Source organism: Salvelinus fontinalis, chromosome 2, assembly GCF_029448725.1.
Source record: "Salvelinus fontinalis isolate EN_2023a chromosome 2, ASM2944872v1, whole genome shotgun sequence".
Classification (NCBI taxonomy): Eukaryota; Metazoa; Chordata; class Actinopteri; order Salmoniformes; family Salmonidae; genus Salvelinus; species Salvelinus fontinalis.
In genome coordinates this window covers 8,433,247-8,452,293 of record NC_074666.1, presented here as the reverse complement: position 1 = coordinate 8,452,293, position 19,047 = coordinate 8,433,247, and the positions used below count along the sequence as shown (strand labels likewise).

The 19,047-nt window shown below is 48.7% G+C and overlaps 1 protein-coding gene and 1 non-coding gene across 4 annotated transcripts in view; both read right to left on the bottom strand.

Moving 5' to 3' along the window:
• LOC129811279 (exosome RNA helicase MTR4) overlaps positions 1-19,047 on the bottom strand; it is a 68,591-nt gene that overhangs the window by 46,763 nt on the left and 2,781 nt on the right. For all 3 annotated transcript variants that reach the window (XM_055862459.1, XM_055862475.1, XM_055862467.1), the window contains exons 2-14: positions 18,866-19,009; positions 18,524-18,590; positions 18,343-18,405; positions 18,091-18,203; positions 17,731-17,905; positions 17,355-17,570; positions 16,665-16,763; positions 14,299-14,419; positions 14,018-14,149; positions 7,491-7,570; positions 6,286-6,396; positions 5,895-5,996; positions 1,311-1,436 (exon numbers count right to left, since the gene is read on the bottom strand). In XM_055862459.1, the coding sequence (XP_055718434.1) occupies positions 1,311-1,436; positions 5,895-5,996; positions 6,286-6,396; positions 7,491-7,570; positions 14,018-14,149; positions 14,299-14,419; positions 16,665-16,763; positions 17,355-17,570; positions 17,731-17,905; positions 18,091-18,203; positions 18,343-18,405; positions 18,524-18,590; positions 18,866-19,009 (1,549 nt within the window). The remainder of the gene's footprint in view (positions 1-1,310; positions 1,437-5,894; positions 5,997-6,285; positions 6,397-7,490; positions 7,571-14,017; positions 14,150-14,298; positions 14,420-16,664; positions 16,764-17,354; positions 17,571-17,730; positions 17,906-18,090; positions 18,204-18,342; positions 18,406-18,523; positions 18,591-18,865; positions 19,010-19,047) is intronic.
• On the bottom strand, positions 16,872-17,001 carry LOC129833862 (small nucleolar RNA SNORA35). The gene has a single exon (XR_008756127.1). It is a non-coding gene; the product is annotated as a small nucleolar RNA SNORA35 (small nucleolar RNA).

The following is a 19,047-nucleotide window of genomic DNA, read 5'->3' as shown; positions in this document are numbered from 1 at the left end:
TTACATTTCTCCATCCCCATCCATCAGCTTTTTACCGAAACAGTGGCGGGGAATGCACTTCGTTATCGTTTCAACTGTTTTGAGACCACTCGTCAACAAAGCCAAGGGCAGTTTGAGTTTCGCAGATACTTTCTTGTGCAATCGAAAGTCTTAGTGAGCGATTACAACAGAATAGTCAGAAGAGAAATGAGATCTCCAGCGAGGCCAGATAATCATTTAAAATGAGACATCTCACTCCCTGCCATTCATCTGTCATGTGTTAAACCGCCCCTTGGCCCATTAAAGACCCAGTTGTGCAAGCCTAAATGGATCTCAACCCAGGACCAACAACCCAAGGTACCAGAGCAGAGACATGGAGGACTGACTGTTATCCCAGAGACAACTTCAACACGACAGGACCCCTAAATGGAGAGAAAGAGGTTTAAGGTTTGGAGTTTGAGGCCTGCAAGCCTGTTAATCAAACCAAGGCTCCAGACGTCCCTGGTCATATCATGACTCCCTATGCAAAACTTCTACAGAACTCCAAAAATGGATCAGGAAGGGGGTTGAGGTTTGAACGTGTAAGTCAGTTAATCATACCAAGAGTCCTTAGGTACCTGATTATGGCTCCCTAAAGTTTAGGAGAAGTGTTTGGCTATAGCTGAGTGAGTTTGTAAATGACCCGTGGGTCAGGAAGTTGCTAACGGTTCAGAGAAGTGTTTTTCTGCACACGCCTGTGTGTGTTCGGCTGTGGAGCGTGTTCGTAAACGACCCGAGGGCCGGGAAGGAGCTCTATGACCCAGTAGACAACCCTAAAACGACTGACTCACTCTCCCACTGCAGCTCAGGAGGATATGAGGGTCTTGGCTCAGGTTGTGATTGTAAATCCCTTAATCTCCCCAACCCCCTCATTGCAATCATTCGCAGTCTGTATGTCACTTGGACAGCGTGTGGAGGGGAGAAATTGAGTCGTTTTGAGAACACTCGGGGAGCTGTGTTGGCACGAGAACCATTTTGACATCATCCCAACAGGGGTTAGGATTGTTGCAATGTTCCAAGAGTTACTGGTCTGGTGCTGAACGGGTTTTACAACTGGCCAAAGTCTACAGGGACTCATAACACATGTCTTAGTACATACACTGTATAACGTCTAAAGAAGATATCAATGCCAACACTTTAGGCATCCCAATGGTTCGTGTGTGTATTGACACAAAGTATACACATGGAGATAAACTATGATGATTAATCATTCATCTCTAAGAATATGTTCCACAGACACACACGGCTGTTATTTAAAAGCCCCAGTGTGCAGTCTGTGGAGTCAGTAGTACCTTGAGCAGCTGTTTCCCCACTGCAGGGCTCATCTTCTCATCAACCATGAAGATGACAATGCCTCTCTCGTCCATCCCTCTCCTGCCAGCTCGGCCAGACATCTGGATGTACTCGCCAGACGTGATCTAACAGAGAGAGAGAGAGAGGCGCACAACTCATTAATATGGTCACACACACACAGCACGTCAACATTCACACAAAGTTGTAATGTAGAGCAGAATAAACGTGTAGGACCAATGAAACAAGGAAAACTATTTCCGTTTCTAGTCATTCGAACCAATGTGTACAGAATGTCATGGGAAGGATTTTTTTAGAGGTCTAAATGTACATGTTCAAATACTTTTTTCTGAACCAATTAGGAGCTCGAACAGTCAGCTGGAGTATGCTCCTGAAAGTAGATTGGGTTTTTTATGCAACATTTACACTACTTGCGGCCAATCCCCCAAACATGTGTAAATATTATAAATTGTAATTCTTGTATTATAAAGATGGCGCCGGAGAACAAGGCTGACGTTTTACATATCCCTAACCAATTGTTTTTTTTCTTTGTTTCTTTGCGTTGTTTGTAAATTATTTAAAAAATATATATATTGTACATAATGTTGCTGCTACGGTCTCATATGACAGAAAATAACTTGAGGAAATCAGAACAGCGATTACGCACCACGGACTGGCAGAATCCTTTTTTCCCTTTAACAACTCCGACGAGCCTGATGTGTATGATATACTGCTTTCCTGGGAACAGGCCCAGATCCCCGTCATTTGTATGAAGACGAGGCAGAGAAAAAGGGGCCAGAAGGAGGGCTGCCTTCTGAGAACTCGTACGCGATCGAATAAAGTCCCACTTCCTTCCATTCTGCTAGCAGACGTGCAATCTTTGGAAAATAAAATCGATGACCTACGAGGAAGATTAAACAACCAACGGGTCATTTAAAACTGTAAAATGTTATGCGTCACTGAGTCGTGGCTAAACAACGACATTATCAACATACAGCTGGCTTGTTATACCCTGTATCAGCAGGATAGAACAGCGGAGTCTGGTAAGACAAGGCGCGGCGGACTATGTATTTTTGTAAATAACAGCTGGTGCACAATATCTAAGGAAGTCTCAAGGTTTTGCTCACCTGAGGTAGAGTAACTCATGATAAGCTGTAGACCACACTATCTACCAAGAGAGTTAATCATCTGTATTTTTCGTAGGTGTCAATATATCACCACAGACTGACGCTGGCACAAAGACCGCACTGAATGAGCTGTATTCTGCCATAAGCAAATAGGAAAACGCTCACCAGGAGACGCCACTCCTTGTAGCCGGGGACTTGAATGCAGGGAACATTAAATCTCTCCAGAGAGAGAAAAAAATAAACTGTAGACCACCTTTACTCCACACACAGAGACGTATACAAAGCTCTCCCTCGCCATCCATTTGGCAAATCTGACCATAATTCTATCCTCCTGATTCCTGCGTACAAGCAAAAATTAAAGCAGGAAGCACCAGTGACTCAATCAATAAAAAGTGGTCAGATGAAAAGTTACAGGACTGTTTTGCTAGCACAGACTGGAATATGTTCCGGGATTCCGCCGATGGAATTGAGGAGTACACCACATCCGTCATTGGCTTCGTCAATAAGTACATCGACGACGTTGTCCCCACATTGACCGACCGTACATACGCCAACCAGAAGCAATGAATTACAGGCAATATCGCACTGAGCTAAAGGCTAGAGCTGCCGCTTTCAAAGAGTGGGACTCAAACCCGGGAGCTTATAAGAAATCCCGCTACGCCTTCCGACGAACCATCAAATAGGGAAAGCGTCAATACAGGACTAAGATCGAATCGTACTACACCGGCTCTGACGCTCGTCGGATGTGGCAGGGCTTGCAAACCATTACAGACTACAAAGGGAAGCACAGCCGAGAGCTGCCCAGTGACACGAGCCTACCAGACAAGCTAAACTACTTCTATGCTCGCTTCGAGGCAAATAACACAAACATGCATGAGATGCACCAGCTGTTGCCGGAAGCCTGTGTGATCACGTTCTCCGCAGCCGATGTAAGACCTTTAAACAGGTCAACATTCACAAGGCCGTAGGGCCAGACATTACCAGGACGTGTACTGCGAGCATGCGCCGACCAACTGGCAAGTGTCTTCACTGACATTTTCAACCTCTCCCTGTCTAAGTCTGTAATACCAACAAGTTTTAAGCAGACCAAAATAGTCCCTGTGCCCCCATTCTCATCGACGGGGCTGTAGTGGAGCAGGATCAGAGCTTCAAGTTCCTTGGTGTCCACATCCGCAACAAACTAACATGGTCCAAGCACACCAAGACAGTAGTGAAGAGGGCACGACAAAACCTATTCCCCCTCAGGAGACTGAAAAGATTTGGCATGGGTCCTCAGATCCTCAAAAGGTTCTACAGCTGCACCATCGCGAGCATCTTGACTGGTTGCATCACTGCCTGGTATGGCAATTGCTCGGCCTCTGACCGCAAGGCACTACAGAGAGTAGTGCGTAGGGCCCAGTACATCACTGGGGCCAAGCTTCCTGCCATCCAGGACCTCTATACCAGGCGGTGTCAGAGGAAGGCCCTAAAAGTTGTCAAAGACTCCAGCCACCATAGTCATAGACTTTTCTCTCTGCTACCGCACAGCCAAGTCTAGTGCCAAGTCTAGGTCCAAGAGGCTTCTAAACAGCTTCTACCTCCAAGCCATAAGACTCCTCAATGTCTAATCAAATGGCTACCCAGATTATTTGCATACCCCCCTTTACACCGCTGCTACTCTCTGTTATCATCTATGCATAGTCCCTTTAATAACGCCACCTACATGTACATATTACCTCAACTAACCAGTGCCCCCGCACATTGACTCTGTACCGGTACCCCCTGTATATAGTCTCGTTATTGTTATTTTACGTCTGCTCTGTAATTACTTGTTACTTTTATTTCTTATTCTTATTTATTTTTTTAACTGCATTGTTGGTTAGGGGCTCGTAAGTAAGCATTTCACTGTAAACTCTACACCTGTTGTATTCGGCACCCATGTGACTAATAAAACTTGATACTTATGCTAAAATGTTAATTATATTCTCCTGAGCCATTTACTTTATGATCATATTCTTCACTTTTGTTGTTGCATTGTCGAGGAGGAACCAGCAAGTAAGCATTTCGTTGGACGGTGTATACCATGTGTATCCCATACATACGACTAGTAAAACTTGAAACTTTACCCTGGCGTTGCAACACCTCTTCAGAACATTAACATGGAGGAGAGCTGGAAGGCCTTGATTTGCCCCTTGGCTTTAAAACCCTCTGCTTTACTAACGCTGCATGACACACATGGCCCTGATTAGGCTAATCAACAGATTTTCTTTCATCTGTAACTGTATAAACATTCTCTGCCACGAAACTAACACGAACAGCTCTGTTGATACCTTCGTCATGCAGATTCAATCATAATCTCTTGGGCATTTTTGGTGCTCTACATCATAAGGTCCTGATTATAAGACTGGCTCTGGACGGTCCTCTCCTCATAAATCTCTGAGGGAGAAGGGAAGGAAGGAGGGATGGAGAAATATGAGCATATGGAGCGAGATAAGAGGGAGCAGTCACCCCACGAAGAGGCCCTGGATTTCTGCTCTCTGTTTTGTTACTGAGGGAGGGAAGGAGAGAAAAGGGGAGGAGAAGGGAAGCCTTGACTGCATGCGTGGTGTTCTGGCACCAGTTTAACAATACCAGATGTTCTTTGCAAGCCTCTTGGACAGCCGCTTCCCTCTCCCTCTCTCCTCATCCTTTCTCCCTCTCTCCCCCCCATCCCTCGCCGAGCCAGCGGTGTAATGATCTGTCCCTTTCATTCCCAACAGCTTGATTCACGGCCGGCCCCGTGGCCCCCAACTCCTCACATAAACAAAACGTGGCTGTTTATCTTACGCCAGAGACTCCCAGCTCCCTCTGTGCTGCCTCCGTGGCCTTATAAAGGCGTCAATGCACACACACACAACGGAAATGATGAACCCTCAATATGACCTGTTAAGAGAGAAGAGCGCTGCACTACATGAAGTTAACCCTGGGCTCATCCGTCAATCTGGTAGCAACATTGCAGAAATTACCCACAGACACGTGGGTATTGAGTTGAACCTAATTAAGGCTATTAATCATTCCAGGGAGTGATGAAACTTACAATGAAGAAAAACGTCCCCATGAGGACACAGTCAGTCACTAACATAATGCAGTGACCCTGTTTTTACCAACGTGTTACAATCATAGGTCTGTGGGAGCCAGGCTCAACAAACGAGTGTTACCCAGCGGGAGCCAGGCTGATCAAAACGAGTGTTACCCAGCGGGAGCCAGGCTCATCAAAACGAGTGTTACCCAGCGGGAGCAAGGCTCATCAAAACGAGTGTTACCCAGCAGGAGCCAGACTCATCAAAACGAGTGTTACCCAGCGGGAGCCTTTGCTCATCAAAACGAGTGTTACCCAGCGGGAGCCTTTGCTCATCAAAACGAGTGTTACCCAGCGGGAGCCTTTGCTCATCAAAAGGTTTGTTACCCAGCAGGAGCCTGGCTCATTAAAAGGTGTGTTACCCATCGGAAGTCTTTGCCGTCAAACTTGCGTGCGCTGGTGAACAGGACGGTGCGGGCAGGCATGTTGATGCCCATGGCAAAGGTCTCTGTGGCAAACAACGCCTAAGGAGGGAGGATCAACAACATCACATTTAGCAAACTCACTCCAATTTAAAACACACAGAAATGGCTATAGCCTTTTCACCCTATTGAGCTGAGATTAGCAGAGGTGTACTGTGCTAGTCTGGTTGGATCCATAATAGTTGCTGGAACCGTGCTGGAAATGACAATATCCAAGCCAGCACAGTATGTTTGGGGTGGGAGTGATGGCGTGAAAAGGTTTCTAGTGAATGACAACATTCTGTATAATTTGAAGTGAGATCCAGGTAAGTTCCAGACCGGCAAGGCCTACCTTAATTAGCCCCTCAGAGAAGAGGATCTCAATGGTTTCCTTCAGGATGGGGAGCAGTCCCCCGTGGTGAATCCCTATACCTCTCTTCAGTAGTGGTAGAACATTCTCTACCTGGAAACACAGCAATAATAATTCATTTGATTAATATAACACGTTTCCTGTTAAAGACACACTAACATATGTCAAAGACAGGACAATCTAGAAATCAGTGAAGCCATACAACAATGTCAGATCAAAATGTAAAACATTTTCTTTGTTTTACTGTTCACACTAGCTTAAGCCAGCCATCCATCTGAAGAATATAAATGCTCTGTCCTCCTCTGACCCTAGCAGAGCCACACACATGGTTGTGACCATTAACAGACCCCCTGAGCCAGCCTTCAAAATGCAGCAGCCTTCTGACAGCTCTACTACACTATAAACCAACGACCACCGCTCAGTAGAATTTTACATTTGTCACTCAGCAGATGCTCTTATCCAGAGCGACTTACAGGAACAATTAGGGTTAAGTTCCTTGCTCAAGGGATTACGTTGACAGGTTAACTTAGTCGGATCAAGGATTCGAACCAGCAACCTCTCGGTTACTGTCCCAATTGTCTTAATCGCTAGGCTGCCTGCTAAAACTACACAATCAGAAACAACCACAGGAGAACAAATCCTATACAGCCTGAACTAACGGTATAAAGGGATAGAGAAATAAGGAAATATTGTGTGTGTTTGTAATCAAAACCACTAGCGCGAACCACAGAGAGAGTGGTGGAAACTTTTACAGGCTCCCTCTTATAAAGAATCCACTTTCAGAACCTCCAAAATATTTCAGCATGTCACCAAGCTGAACCATTTCAGAACAAGCTCTTCACGTTGCTCTTTGCTGTGGCTCGTGTGTTAGAGTTCTAATAGCCACGGATGACCACACATCAAGGAGACCCAATTCACACAGACTTTATTAGAGTGGCGCTCAACATGACAGGAGACATTTCTTCTGCCTCTATTGACTTTGTATGGCGTGCATGAAATGGCTGTGTGGCGTGCATGAAATGGCTGCGTGGTCGCTGACGGAAATGGGGGAAGTTTTAAATGGCTTACAAGGCGCCAGAAGGCTAACAAAATCAATGATTTAAGTGAGAACAGCATGTATGGCAAACAAGCAAATCAGGCTTTTTCAGTGTGTATATATTTAATGATATTCAAATCAACCGACCCACCTGAGGCAGCTTCTTGTCATCGTCAGACAGACAGTCTACAGCGTTGTTAAACACCTCCTCTACAAGCTGCTTCTCCTCATCTGGAAAAACAAATGGGACATGTGCATATTGACTGACACGGTTGACCATCAGACGTGTGTAGTGCCACCTCCGCCACCACTCCAAAGCTCAACAGCCTTCTACATTTACATGAGTCAATTGAGCAGACACTCTTATCCAGAGCCACTTACAGTAGTGAGTCAGTCGTTTAGCAGATGCTCTTATCCAGAGCCACTTACAGTAGTGAGTGCATACATTTTTGTACTGGTGCCCCATAGGAATCAAACCCACAACCCTGGCGTTGCAAATGCCACGCTCTACAGACAGCCACACAGGACCCTCTGACAGGGCAGGTAGTGAGTGTTTTGTCTGAGAACAATGTTGCAGCGCAGACTATGTAAAAGTACATGCAGTGATAGACAGTCTGATGGATCAGACCAGGAACTGAGGCAAACAGGAATAAAATACATGCAGATATGATAACCCACAGCCATTTTCATATTCAAATACATGACTTGTATTTGCACTCCACGGTGACTGTAGGCAGGCCCATGTGTGTGCCGGTATGGGAGAGTGCGCCTCTCCTCTCCTTCAGAACCCAACTGGCTGCTTACAAATGTAACCAGGGCTGGAATCTTTCTGGCTTTGGACCTGAGTAATGGTTCCTTAGGTTATTGGTGTAAGTGGTCATAGTGGGGTAGTGTCACGGTCCGCCTGCTCCCTGGAGTCCTAGCCCACACTGCAGAGTAAGGTCAGTCTGACAGACACCAACGAGCAAACAGACACACACCACAGCCTGTGGGCGTACATCAACTCTCTGGCACTGGACCCAAAGTTAAACTCTTTAGAAAACACCCAACACACACGCACGCTCACACAGAGTCACACACACACACACAGAGTCCATCACACAGACAAACACATCAAGAGTTATTTAATATACACATGCCTAATGTCTTAGCACAGAGGTTCCAAACAGACAAACACGTTCTGGAGATGAAAGAACCAGAGGGAGAACGGGCTTACGGTTGGTGTCCTCACACAACCACATATCTGCCACGCGCAGAGCTTTGGGCCAATACCCGAAAGGTCGCTGGTTAGATCCCCGAGCCGACTTTGCAAACCATTGTCTATGTGCCCTTGAGCAAGGCACTTAACCCTATTTGCTCCTGTAAGTTGCTCTAGATAAGGAAGCCTGCTAAATGACTCAAATATAAATGTGTTCACACCGCTATAGAAATACTAGACGCCATGGTCACATTACTATACAGACACCACACCATACAGACGCCACACCATACAGACACTATACAGACGCCACACCATACAGACGCCACACCATACAGACACCATACAGGCGCCACGCCACACTCACACTATACAGGCGCCACGCCACACACACACACACTATACAGGCGCCACGCCACACACACACACACACTATACAGGCGCCACGCCACACACACACACACTATACAGGCGCCACGCCACACACACACACACTATACAGGCGCCACGCCACACACACACACACTATACAGGCGCCACGCCACACACACACACACTATACAGGCGCCACGCCCCACACACACACTATACAGGCGCCACGCCCCACACACACACTATACAGGCGCCACGCCCCACACACACACTATACAGGCGCCACGCCCCACACACACACTATACAGGCGCCACGCCCCACACACACACTATACAGGCGCCCCGCCACACACACACACACACACTATACAGGCGCCCCGCCACACACACACACACACACACACTATACAGGCGCCCCGCCACACACACACTATACGGGCGCCCCGCCACACACACACTATACGGGCGCCCCGCCACACACACACTATACGGGCGCCCCGCCACACACACACTATACGGGCGCCCCGCCACACACACACTATACGGGCGCCCCGCCACACACACACTATACGGGCGCCCCGCCACACACACACTATACGGGCGCCCCGCCACACACACACTATACGGGCGCCCCGCCACACACACACTATACGGGCGCCCCGCCACACACACACTATACGGGCGCCCCGCCACACACACACTATACGGGCGCCCCGCCACACACACACTATACGGGCGGCCCGCCACACACACACTATACGGGCGCCCCGCCACACACACACTATACGGGCGCCCCGCCACACACTATACGGGCGCCCCGCCACACACTATACGGGCGCCCCGCCACACACTATACGGGCGGCCCGCCACACACACACTATACGGGCGCCCCGCCACACACACACTATACGGGCGCCCCGCCACACACACACTATACGGGCGGCCCGCCACACACAATACGGGCGGCCCGCCACACACAATACAGGCGCCCCGCCACACACAATACAGGCGCCCCGCCACACACAATACAGGCGCCCCGCCACACACAATACAGGCGCCCCGCCACACACAATACAGGCGCCCCGCCACACACAATACAGGCGCCCCGCCACACACAATACAGGCGCCCCGCCACACACAATACAGGCGCCCCGCCACACACAATACAGGCGCCCCACACACACACACAGGCGCAACAATACAGGCGCCACGCCACACACACACTATACAGGCGCCACGCCACACACACACTATACAGGCGCCACGCCACACACACTATACAGGCGCCACGCCACACACACACACACGCCACACACACACACACACTATACAGGCGCCACGCCACACACAATACAGGCGCCCCGCCACACACAATACAGGCGCCCCGCCACACACAATACAGGCCCCCCGCCACACACAATACAGGCGCCCCGCCACACACAATACAGGCGCCCCGCCACACACAATACAGGCGCCCCACACACACAATACAGGCGCCCCACACACACAATACAGGCGCCCCACACACACAATACAGGCGCCACGCCACACACACACACTATACAGGCGCCCCGCCACACACAATACAGGCGCCCCGCCACACACAATAGAGGCGCCCCGCCACACACAATACAGGCGCCCCGCCACACACAATACAGGCGCCCCGCCACACACAATACAGGCGCCCCGCCACACACAATACAGGCGCCCCACACACACACACAGGCGCAACAATACAGGCGCCACGCCACACACACACTATACAGGCGCCACGCCACACACACACTATACAGGCGCCACGCCACACACACTATACAGGCGCCACGCCACACACACACACACGCCACACACACACACACACTATACAGGCGCCACGCCACACACAATACAGGCGCCCCGCCACACACAATACAGGCGCCCCGCCACACACAATACAGGCGCCCCGCCACACACAATACAGGCGCCCCACACACACAATACAGGCGCCCCACACACACAGGCGCAACAATACAGGCGCCACGCCACACACACACACTATACAGGCGCCACGCCACACACTATACAGGCGCCACGCCACACACACACACTATACAGGCGCCACGCCACACACACTATACAGGCGCCACGCCACACACACACTATACAGGCGCCACGCCACACACACACTATACAGGCGCCACGCCACACACACACTATACAGGCGCCACGCCACACACACACTATACAGGCGCCACGCCACACACACACTATACAGGCGCCACGCCACACACACACTATACAGGCGCCACGCCACACACACACTATACAGGCGCCACGCCACACACACACACTATACAGGCGCCACGCCACACACACACACACACACGCCACACACACACACACTATACAGGCGCCACGCCACACACAATACAGGCGCCCCGCCACACACAATACAGGCGCCCCGCCACACACAATACAGGCGCCCCGCCACACACAATACAGGCGCCCCACACACACAATACAGGCGCCCCACACACACAATACAGGCGCCCCACACACACAGGCGCAACAATACAGGCGCCACGCCACACACACACACTATACAGGCGCCACGCCACACACTATACAGGCGCCACGCCACACACACACACTATACAGGCGCCACGCCACACACACTATACAGGCGCCACGCCACACACACACTATACAGGCGCCACGCCACACACACACTATACAGGCGCCACGCCACACACACACTATACAGGCGCCACGCCACACACACACTATACAGGCGCCACGCCACACACACACTATACAGGCGCCACGCCACACACACACTATACAGGCGCCACGCCACACACACACTATACAGGCGCCACGCCACACACACACTATACAGGCACCACACCACACACACACTATACAGGCACCACACCACACAGAACGCCACGCCATACAGTTAATCAGATGACATCCAGGTCAGCCTGAGAAACAAACATATGACCATTTATCATAGCCCGATTCTTTTGGTGGCCTAGTCAAGTGATAGACTACTTATTTAACAACGGGACACTTTATCAGTCAATTAGACAGCAGCAGACACTTCAACACGTGACTACTCATCATAGAGCCAGTCAGTCTGTGATGCTGTTGGTTGGTTGATTCCAGGGCCAGTGTCAGAGGAAAAGCCATGCCTGACAGTTCCAGAAACAATGTGTCATAAAGGATTCAACCCCAGGAAGAGAAGTTCATTAGAGGGGGGAGGGGAAAGAGAAAAAGATGGCATGGGGTCAGGAAAGAGAGAGAAGAGAAAGACTGAAGCACGTGGCTCCCTTCTCTCTATGATCGTCAATAGCATTACTACAATCTTTGATGTCCTCGGGACACAAAGAGCTGCACATTTTGTTTTTTTGCCCTAGTACTACACAGCTGAGTTAAATAATCAAAGCTGGATTATTATTTGAATCAGCTGTGTAGTACTATGCAAAAAACTAAATGATGTGCAGCCCTTGGAGTCCTGAGGACAGAGTTAAACACTGGATTTAAACCTGAAAACAGACCAGCACCTCTGTTTCTAGAAATACAACTTACACAAAACTACAACAGTTCTGCTCCTTATCACGATGCTATTAAAGAACTGCTATGGTGATAAACAGGTTTTTGTGAGAGAGAGGAATTGTAAAACCTTCTGCGTAAACCACACATCACACACGCACGCAGGGCTTAGTGAAATTGGTTGTGTAAATACAAAATCTTTCACAAGATGTATCAGAGTCAGTGTGTTGCAACGCAACAACAAAGGGAGGAAGAATGTCAAAATATTTGTTATTTTAGTACAAACAGCCTCTGGTCAGGATGGAGGGATAGAAACCTCTGTAGGGTCAAGCCAAGATTTATCTGCTCCATCATTACACCGTGTTGTCTCTCCCCCCTTAGAGACTGACTGGGCAGTACCCCACAATGCATTTCTTCACTGTAAGTGGAGCAGAGATCTAAAAGCAGCCGAGAAAGCACAATGGGGCATATTGATGTCTGCTGGAGGAGTCAGCTCGCTGGATATGCAGCCATCCTAGTCTGGCCGGTTGACAGAGAACATTTGGTGCTCTTGCACTTAACCGACTTAATCAAATCACACACGAAAGCGTAAACTTTCGACCAGCTACGCAGAACGTACTCTGACTCGTGTGTTTTTCCACAGTTAACCAATTAAATCTGCAGCCTAGATTTATCATCCTGCTGCTACTCAGGATCATCGCGCTATGAATCAGCATAGTCTGCATAACATACTGGCACATAGTGTCGTCAAGTGTTTAATAGCCATTCCATGGCTACGTATCAAAAAGGACTCTATTCTGAATGGGCCCTGGTGAAAAGTAGTGAATAGAGTTCCATTTGGGACACATCTGCCCACAGAAAGGTTGTGTAGTCCAGTGTTGAGTGGCATGCTTTTATGTGGCCCATGGCTGGCATGCTCTGCCTTCAAATCAGTGGATTTAGTTTGTATTGTCAGTCACACCACAGACAGAGCAAAGGAGAGAGAGCAGTGAGTTACATGTACAGTTAAAATTAACATTTTGTGGCTGGTAGATTCCAAAATACCTTTTTACAAAAAAAAATGACCTCCCACACATCATACAGACACCACACACTACACACACACCATACAGACACCACACACACACCATACAGACAACACACACAGCACAATTTTTATTTACAAATGCGAGTGAAATGCTAGCACTGTGGAGCCACACACCATACAGACCCCCCCCCCCCCCCCCCCCCCCCCCCCCCGACAGAGCCCTGACCACACGCCAACGTGGCTGGTGAAATCTACCCGAAGCTGGCAGGTGTTAATTTTAGGCCCCGTTTGAATCCCTTTTGAGTGATGCCGACTATTAAAAACACTGTTAGCTAAATTCCTGACATTCCCCTCCCACCCTTGGAGGAGGTACATGGTTGTACTCAGCAAGCACAAAATAGAAGAAAACAGGCTGGTGGAGGCAGACTACCTGAACATGTCCAATAAGAATCATCCGTTTTACACTGCAAAGCGCATTGCTATGGTGTGCTCTAATTAATTCCCATTAGGACAGCCCCCCCCACCCCCCCATCGAGGGAGTAGCTACCTGTGTTGAAGTCCAGCTTGGACACCTGCAGGGCGTAGGCCTCACACTCCTTCTTACTGAAGCTGAAGATGATAACCGGCTGGAAGTTCTTCTCCATGATCATCTTCACGATCTTGAACACGTTGGACGGCCCTAAAGTCAAAACACAGTGAACAAAACAGGGGATTTTGGGTAACATTCCAGGAATTTTGAAACCCACATTTAGATGACACTGAATCATCTGACAAAACTTTGCTCACATTGATACTTGTGGTCAGCAGTATAGGCAGTTAGTCACACACCTCGTGTTCCTCCTTTGCGTCCCTTGGTGTCCCACTTGCCACCTCCGCTGCTACCCCCAGAGTCCCCTGTGTCTCTCAGCACCTGCATGGCCGTGTTGAAGTTGTCCTCTCTGAACTCTCCCTGGAGGAGACAAGATACGATCAGACACACTGGATCAATAACCGACCCTAGAGTAGACACGATCAGACACTCTGGATCAATAACCGACCCTGGAGTAGGTACGATCAGACACTGGATCAATAACCGACCCTCGAGTAGACACGATCAGACACTCTGGATCAATAACCGACCCTGGAGTAGACACGATCAGACACTGGATCAATAACCGACCCTAGAGTAGACACGATCAGACGCGCTGGATCAATAACCGACCCTAAAGTAGACACGATCAGACACTCTGGATCAATAACCGACCTTGGAGTAGACACGATCAGACACTGGATCAATAACCGACCCTGGAGTAGACACGATCAGACACAGGATCAATAACCGACCCTAGAGTAGACACGATCAGACACTCTGGATCAATAACCGCCCCCGGAGTAGACACGATCAGACACTCTGGATCAATAACCGACCCTGGATTAGGTACGATCAGACACTGGATCAATAACCGACCCTGGAGTAGACACGATCAGACACTCTGGATCAATAACCGACCCTGGAATAGGTACGCTCAGACACTGGATCAATAACCGACCCTGGAGTAGGTACGATCAGACACTGGATCAATAACCGACCCTAGAGTAGGTACGATCAGACACTGGATCAATAACCGACCCCAGAGTAGACAATATCAGACACTCTGGGCTCATTTCACATTCTATTACAAACTGACAGATATAACTTCGACGCAGTTTGGTCTTCTGTGTTGAAGGATAAAACTTTAATAGTTGTAAGCAATCTGGACAGTCAACATCCGGCCCTAATATTCAACACATCGGTCATTCCCAGAGGTGTGAATAGTTATCACTAAGCTACTATTCCCAGAGGTGTGAATGGCTATCACTAAGCTACTATTCCCAGAGGTGTGAATAGTTATCACTAAGCTACTATTCCCAGAGGTGTGAATAGTTATCACTAAGCTACTATTCCCAGAGGTGTGAATAGTTATCACTAAGCTACTATTCCCAGAGGTGTGAATGGCTATCACTAAGCTGCTACTTGTATGTTTAGCCAGGTACCTAACACCATGCTTAGTCATCCCACCGACAGACATTGTAAACCAAACCTAAATAATGGAGTGATTTTTGTGTGCTCTCATCACTGTAACCCATCTGGCCTGTTACGACAACAGCGTGATGCAAGCAATGCTTAACCACAGACCTAGCCCGAACCATGAAAAACAGCCCCAGACCATTATTCCTCCTTCACAGTTGGCACTATGCATTGGGGTAGGTAGCATTACTACCTTACTAACTTTAAACATCAGTTGTCAGAGCAGCTTACCGATCATTGCACCTGTACACAGCCCACCCAACTACCTCATCCCCATATTGTTATTCGTTTTTTTGCTCCTTTGCACCCCAGTATCTACTTGCACATTCATCTTCTGCACATCTATCACTCGTGTTAATGCTAAATTGTAATTATTTCACCACTATGACCTATGTATTGCCTTACCTCCATAATCTTACTACATTCGCATACACTGTACATACATTTTTCTATTGTGTTATAGACTGTACGTTTGTTTATGTGTTGTTGTTTGTGTCGCACTGCTTTGCTTTATCTTGACCAGGTCGCAGTTGTAGATGAGAACTTGTTCTTAACTGGCCTACCTGGTTCAATAAAAATAAAATAAATCTCCTGGCATCCGCCAAACCCAGATTAGCTTGTCGGATTGCAAGATGCTGAAGCGTGATTCATCACTCCGGACAATGCGTTTCCACTGCTCAAGATTCCAATGGCGCAGAGCTTTACACCAGTCCAGCCAACACTTGGCATTGCGCATGGTGATCTTAGGCTTGTGTGCGTGCGGCTGCTCGGCCATGGAAACCCATTTCATGAAGCTCCCAACTAACAGTTATTGTGCTAACGTTGCTTCCAGAGGCGGTTTGGAACTCGGTAGTGAGCGTTGCAACTGAGGAATTACAATATTTATGCGCTACACGCGTCAGCCTGTACTGTTCTGTGAGCTTGTGTGGTCATCCACTTCACAACTGAGCCCTTGCTGCTCCTAAACATTTCCACTTTATCTTTATGGATACATCTATCAAATGACTGTACAAGGAAGTGAATTAAGTGTATTTCCACCATGACAGGGTGTGCATCATCTGTGTGTGAGTGTGTATAGTAAATGCAGAAAGTATCGTGTTGTCACAGTCAAGACAGAGGAAACCTCTGGTATTGTGGATGTCCTTACGTTCTCATCCACCACAAGGTGAAGTCCGTCGCCACCTGCTGGGAAGATGTAGTGCTGCAGGGGGGTGGGCCGAAAGTCAGTATACACCACGTGACAGGGCTGCATGGGGACAAGAGGAAGTCACCAGTAAAGTATTAGCATCTCATCACAATCACTATTTATTCAACCTTTATTTACAGTTAATTCGATTCAGTCAATTCTTTCCAAGTGTGTGCTCGGCCTTCGAAAGGGAACAGCCAGTGTTGCGGCCCAGTCCTTCTGCTGACCAAGGTTAGTCTGGCACTGGAGTGACACTGGGCAGCCAGGGGGATGGCAGACCGGTCACTAGACAGTGCCGGGGGGACCGGTCACTAGACAGTGCCGGGGGGACCGGTCACTAGACAGTGCCGGGGGGACCGGTCACTAGACAGTGCCGGGGGGACCGGTCACTAGACAGTGCCGGGGGGACCGGTCACTAGACAGTGCCGGGGGGACCGGTCACTAGACAGTGCCGGGGGGACCGGTCACTAGACAGTGCCGGGGGGACCGGTCACTAGACAGTGCCGGGGGGACCGGTCTTTAAAAGTAATAGGATATGTGGTGGACACCACTGGAAGCACAAGATGGGGGACATCCGTCAACAGCCTGCGCTTCTAATAGGAACCAAGGGATAAGTCAAGTAAGTGACCAAGTTAATTAAATAAACCCTACCTGTTTGTGGAGGTGGCAGATCCACTCAGCAAACTGCTTGGCGTTGGGGATGGTGGCGGACAAGAAGACATAGTGGACATTGTCAGGGAGCAGGATGATGGTCTCTTCCCAGACCACGCCACGCTCTGCATCTCTCATGTAATGGATCTCATCAAAGATGACCCAGGACACCTCTCTCATGACCTCTGACCCTCGGTACAACATGCTCCTCAGGATCTGAAACAATAAGGGGAAGTTTACTTTATTCTCCAATGTATACACAAATGCCCAACAGAAATGAGTCTTCCATTTTATCCTTATCCCTCCAAAATATAGAATGGAGCAGAGGAGACAGATGAGAGCAGGGGACGGAGGTCAGAAAGGTCTGATGTTGTACCTCAGTGGTCATGACAAGGCAAGAGGCAGTGGGGTTGATGGTGACATCACCAGTCATCAAGCCAACATCTTGGAACTCTTCGTACATCTCTCTGTACTTCTGGTTACTCAGGGCCTTGATGGGGCTGGTGAAGATGACCCTCTGCTTCCCTCTCAGGGCTAGAGCTATGGCATACCTGGAGGAGGGGGAGGGGTAGACGTGGGTTTGGGAAAGTGTTTAAGAGACTGCCTAGATACACTAATCTGGCCCTTGAGGTCCTAAGTACAGGAACTGATTTTGACCTGGGACATCAGGTGAGTGGAATCTCGAGCCAATCAGTGACATGAATCAATTAACTAATTTACAGCCAAAATAACTCACTCTGCACAGACAGTCTTTCCTGCAGAGGTGTGGGCAGACACTAGCACTGACTGGTTGTTGTCTATACACAGAATGGCCTCACGTTGGAAGGGATCCAGAATGAAGGGGTACTCCTGCAAAACAGACCAGTAAGACGTTAGCAGGAACAGAAATGGGTGGACTGGAGACACTTGACAAAGCAATGTTTAAGGCCCTGATTTTCAGACCGTGCTTTCACCATATCCACACAACAGAGATTAACAGTTACACTACCTTGGCTGCTTTCCCCACACGAGGCTTAAGCTGTGTGTACTCCTCATTGGCTGGCAGAGCCACCTGTTCAGGTAAGGAAAACAGAAATGTCAGTAAGGGGAAGCCGGTTGATATATTGGACTATACCCAGGTTTCATAAATTAATAACAAAATATTTCAAAAGACCTGTGAAAGCGCTTACCTCGTGATTGCATCCTTCCACTGTCTCAACCGGCTCCACCTTCACTTTGGGCATGCAGTCTGCAAGACTGGCCATTTCATATGCATTAGCATTCAATTCGTTAACTCACCATGAGTAGAATTCACACATCACTCTAATTTGTATATCATATAGCCATGAAGCCATGTGTCTACACCAACAGGGAATCATAACACTATACACAATTACAAATCTAGGCAGTCGGTAGAGATGAAAGAGCGCACTGAAATTGCAGTGGGCCGGACTCAAACCCATGCTGCAGCGGTAGCTATATCTGATCTGGAGGCAGCAAATCTAGAATTGTTCAAAGTCACGTCATCTTACTTGATCTCCTCTGTAGAGACAGTCTCCAGCTTGGCCTTTTTCCCGAACACCACCTCATCTGTCCCGTCGTTGTCTGCTTCCCTCTTGGTCTTGGCAGCAGTGGGCTCGTTCTTTTCGCCTTTATCATCATTACTGGTTGCTTTCCTGAAAAGTGAGAATAAAATCAGTAATGTTACTTTAGA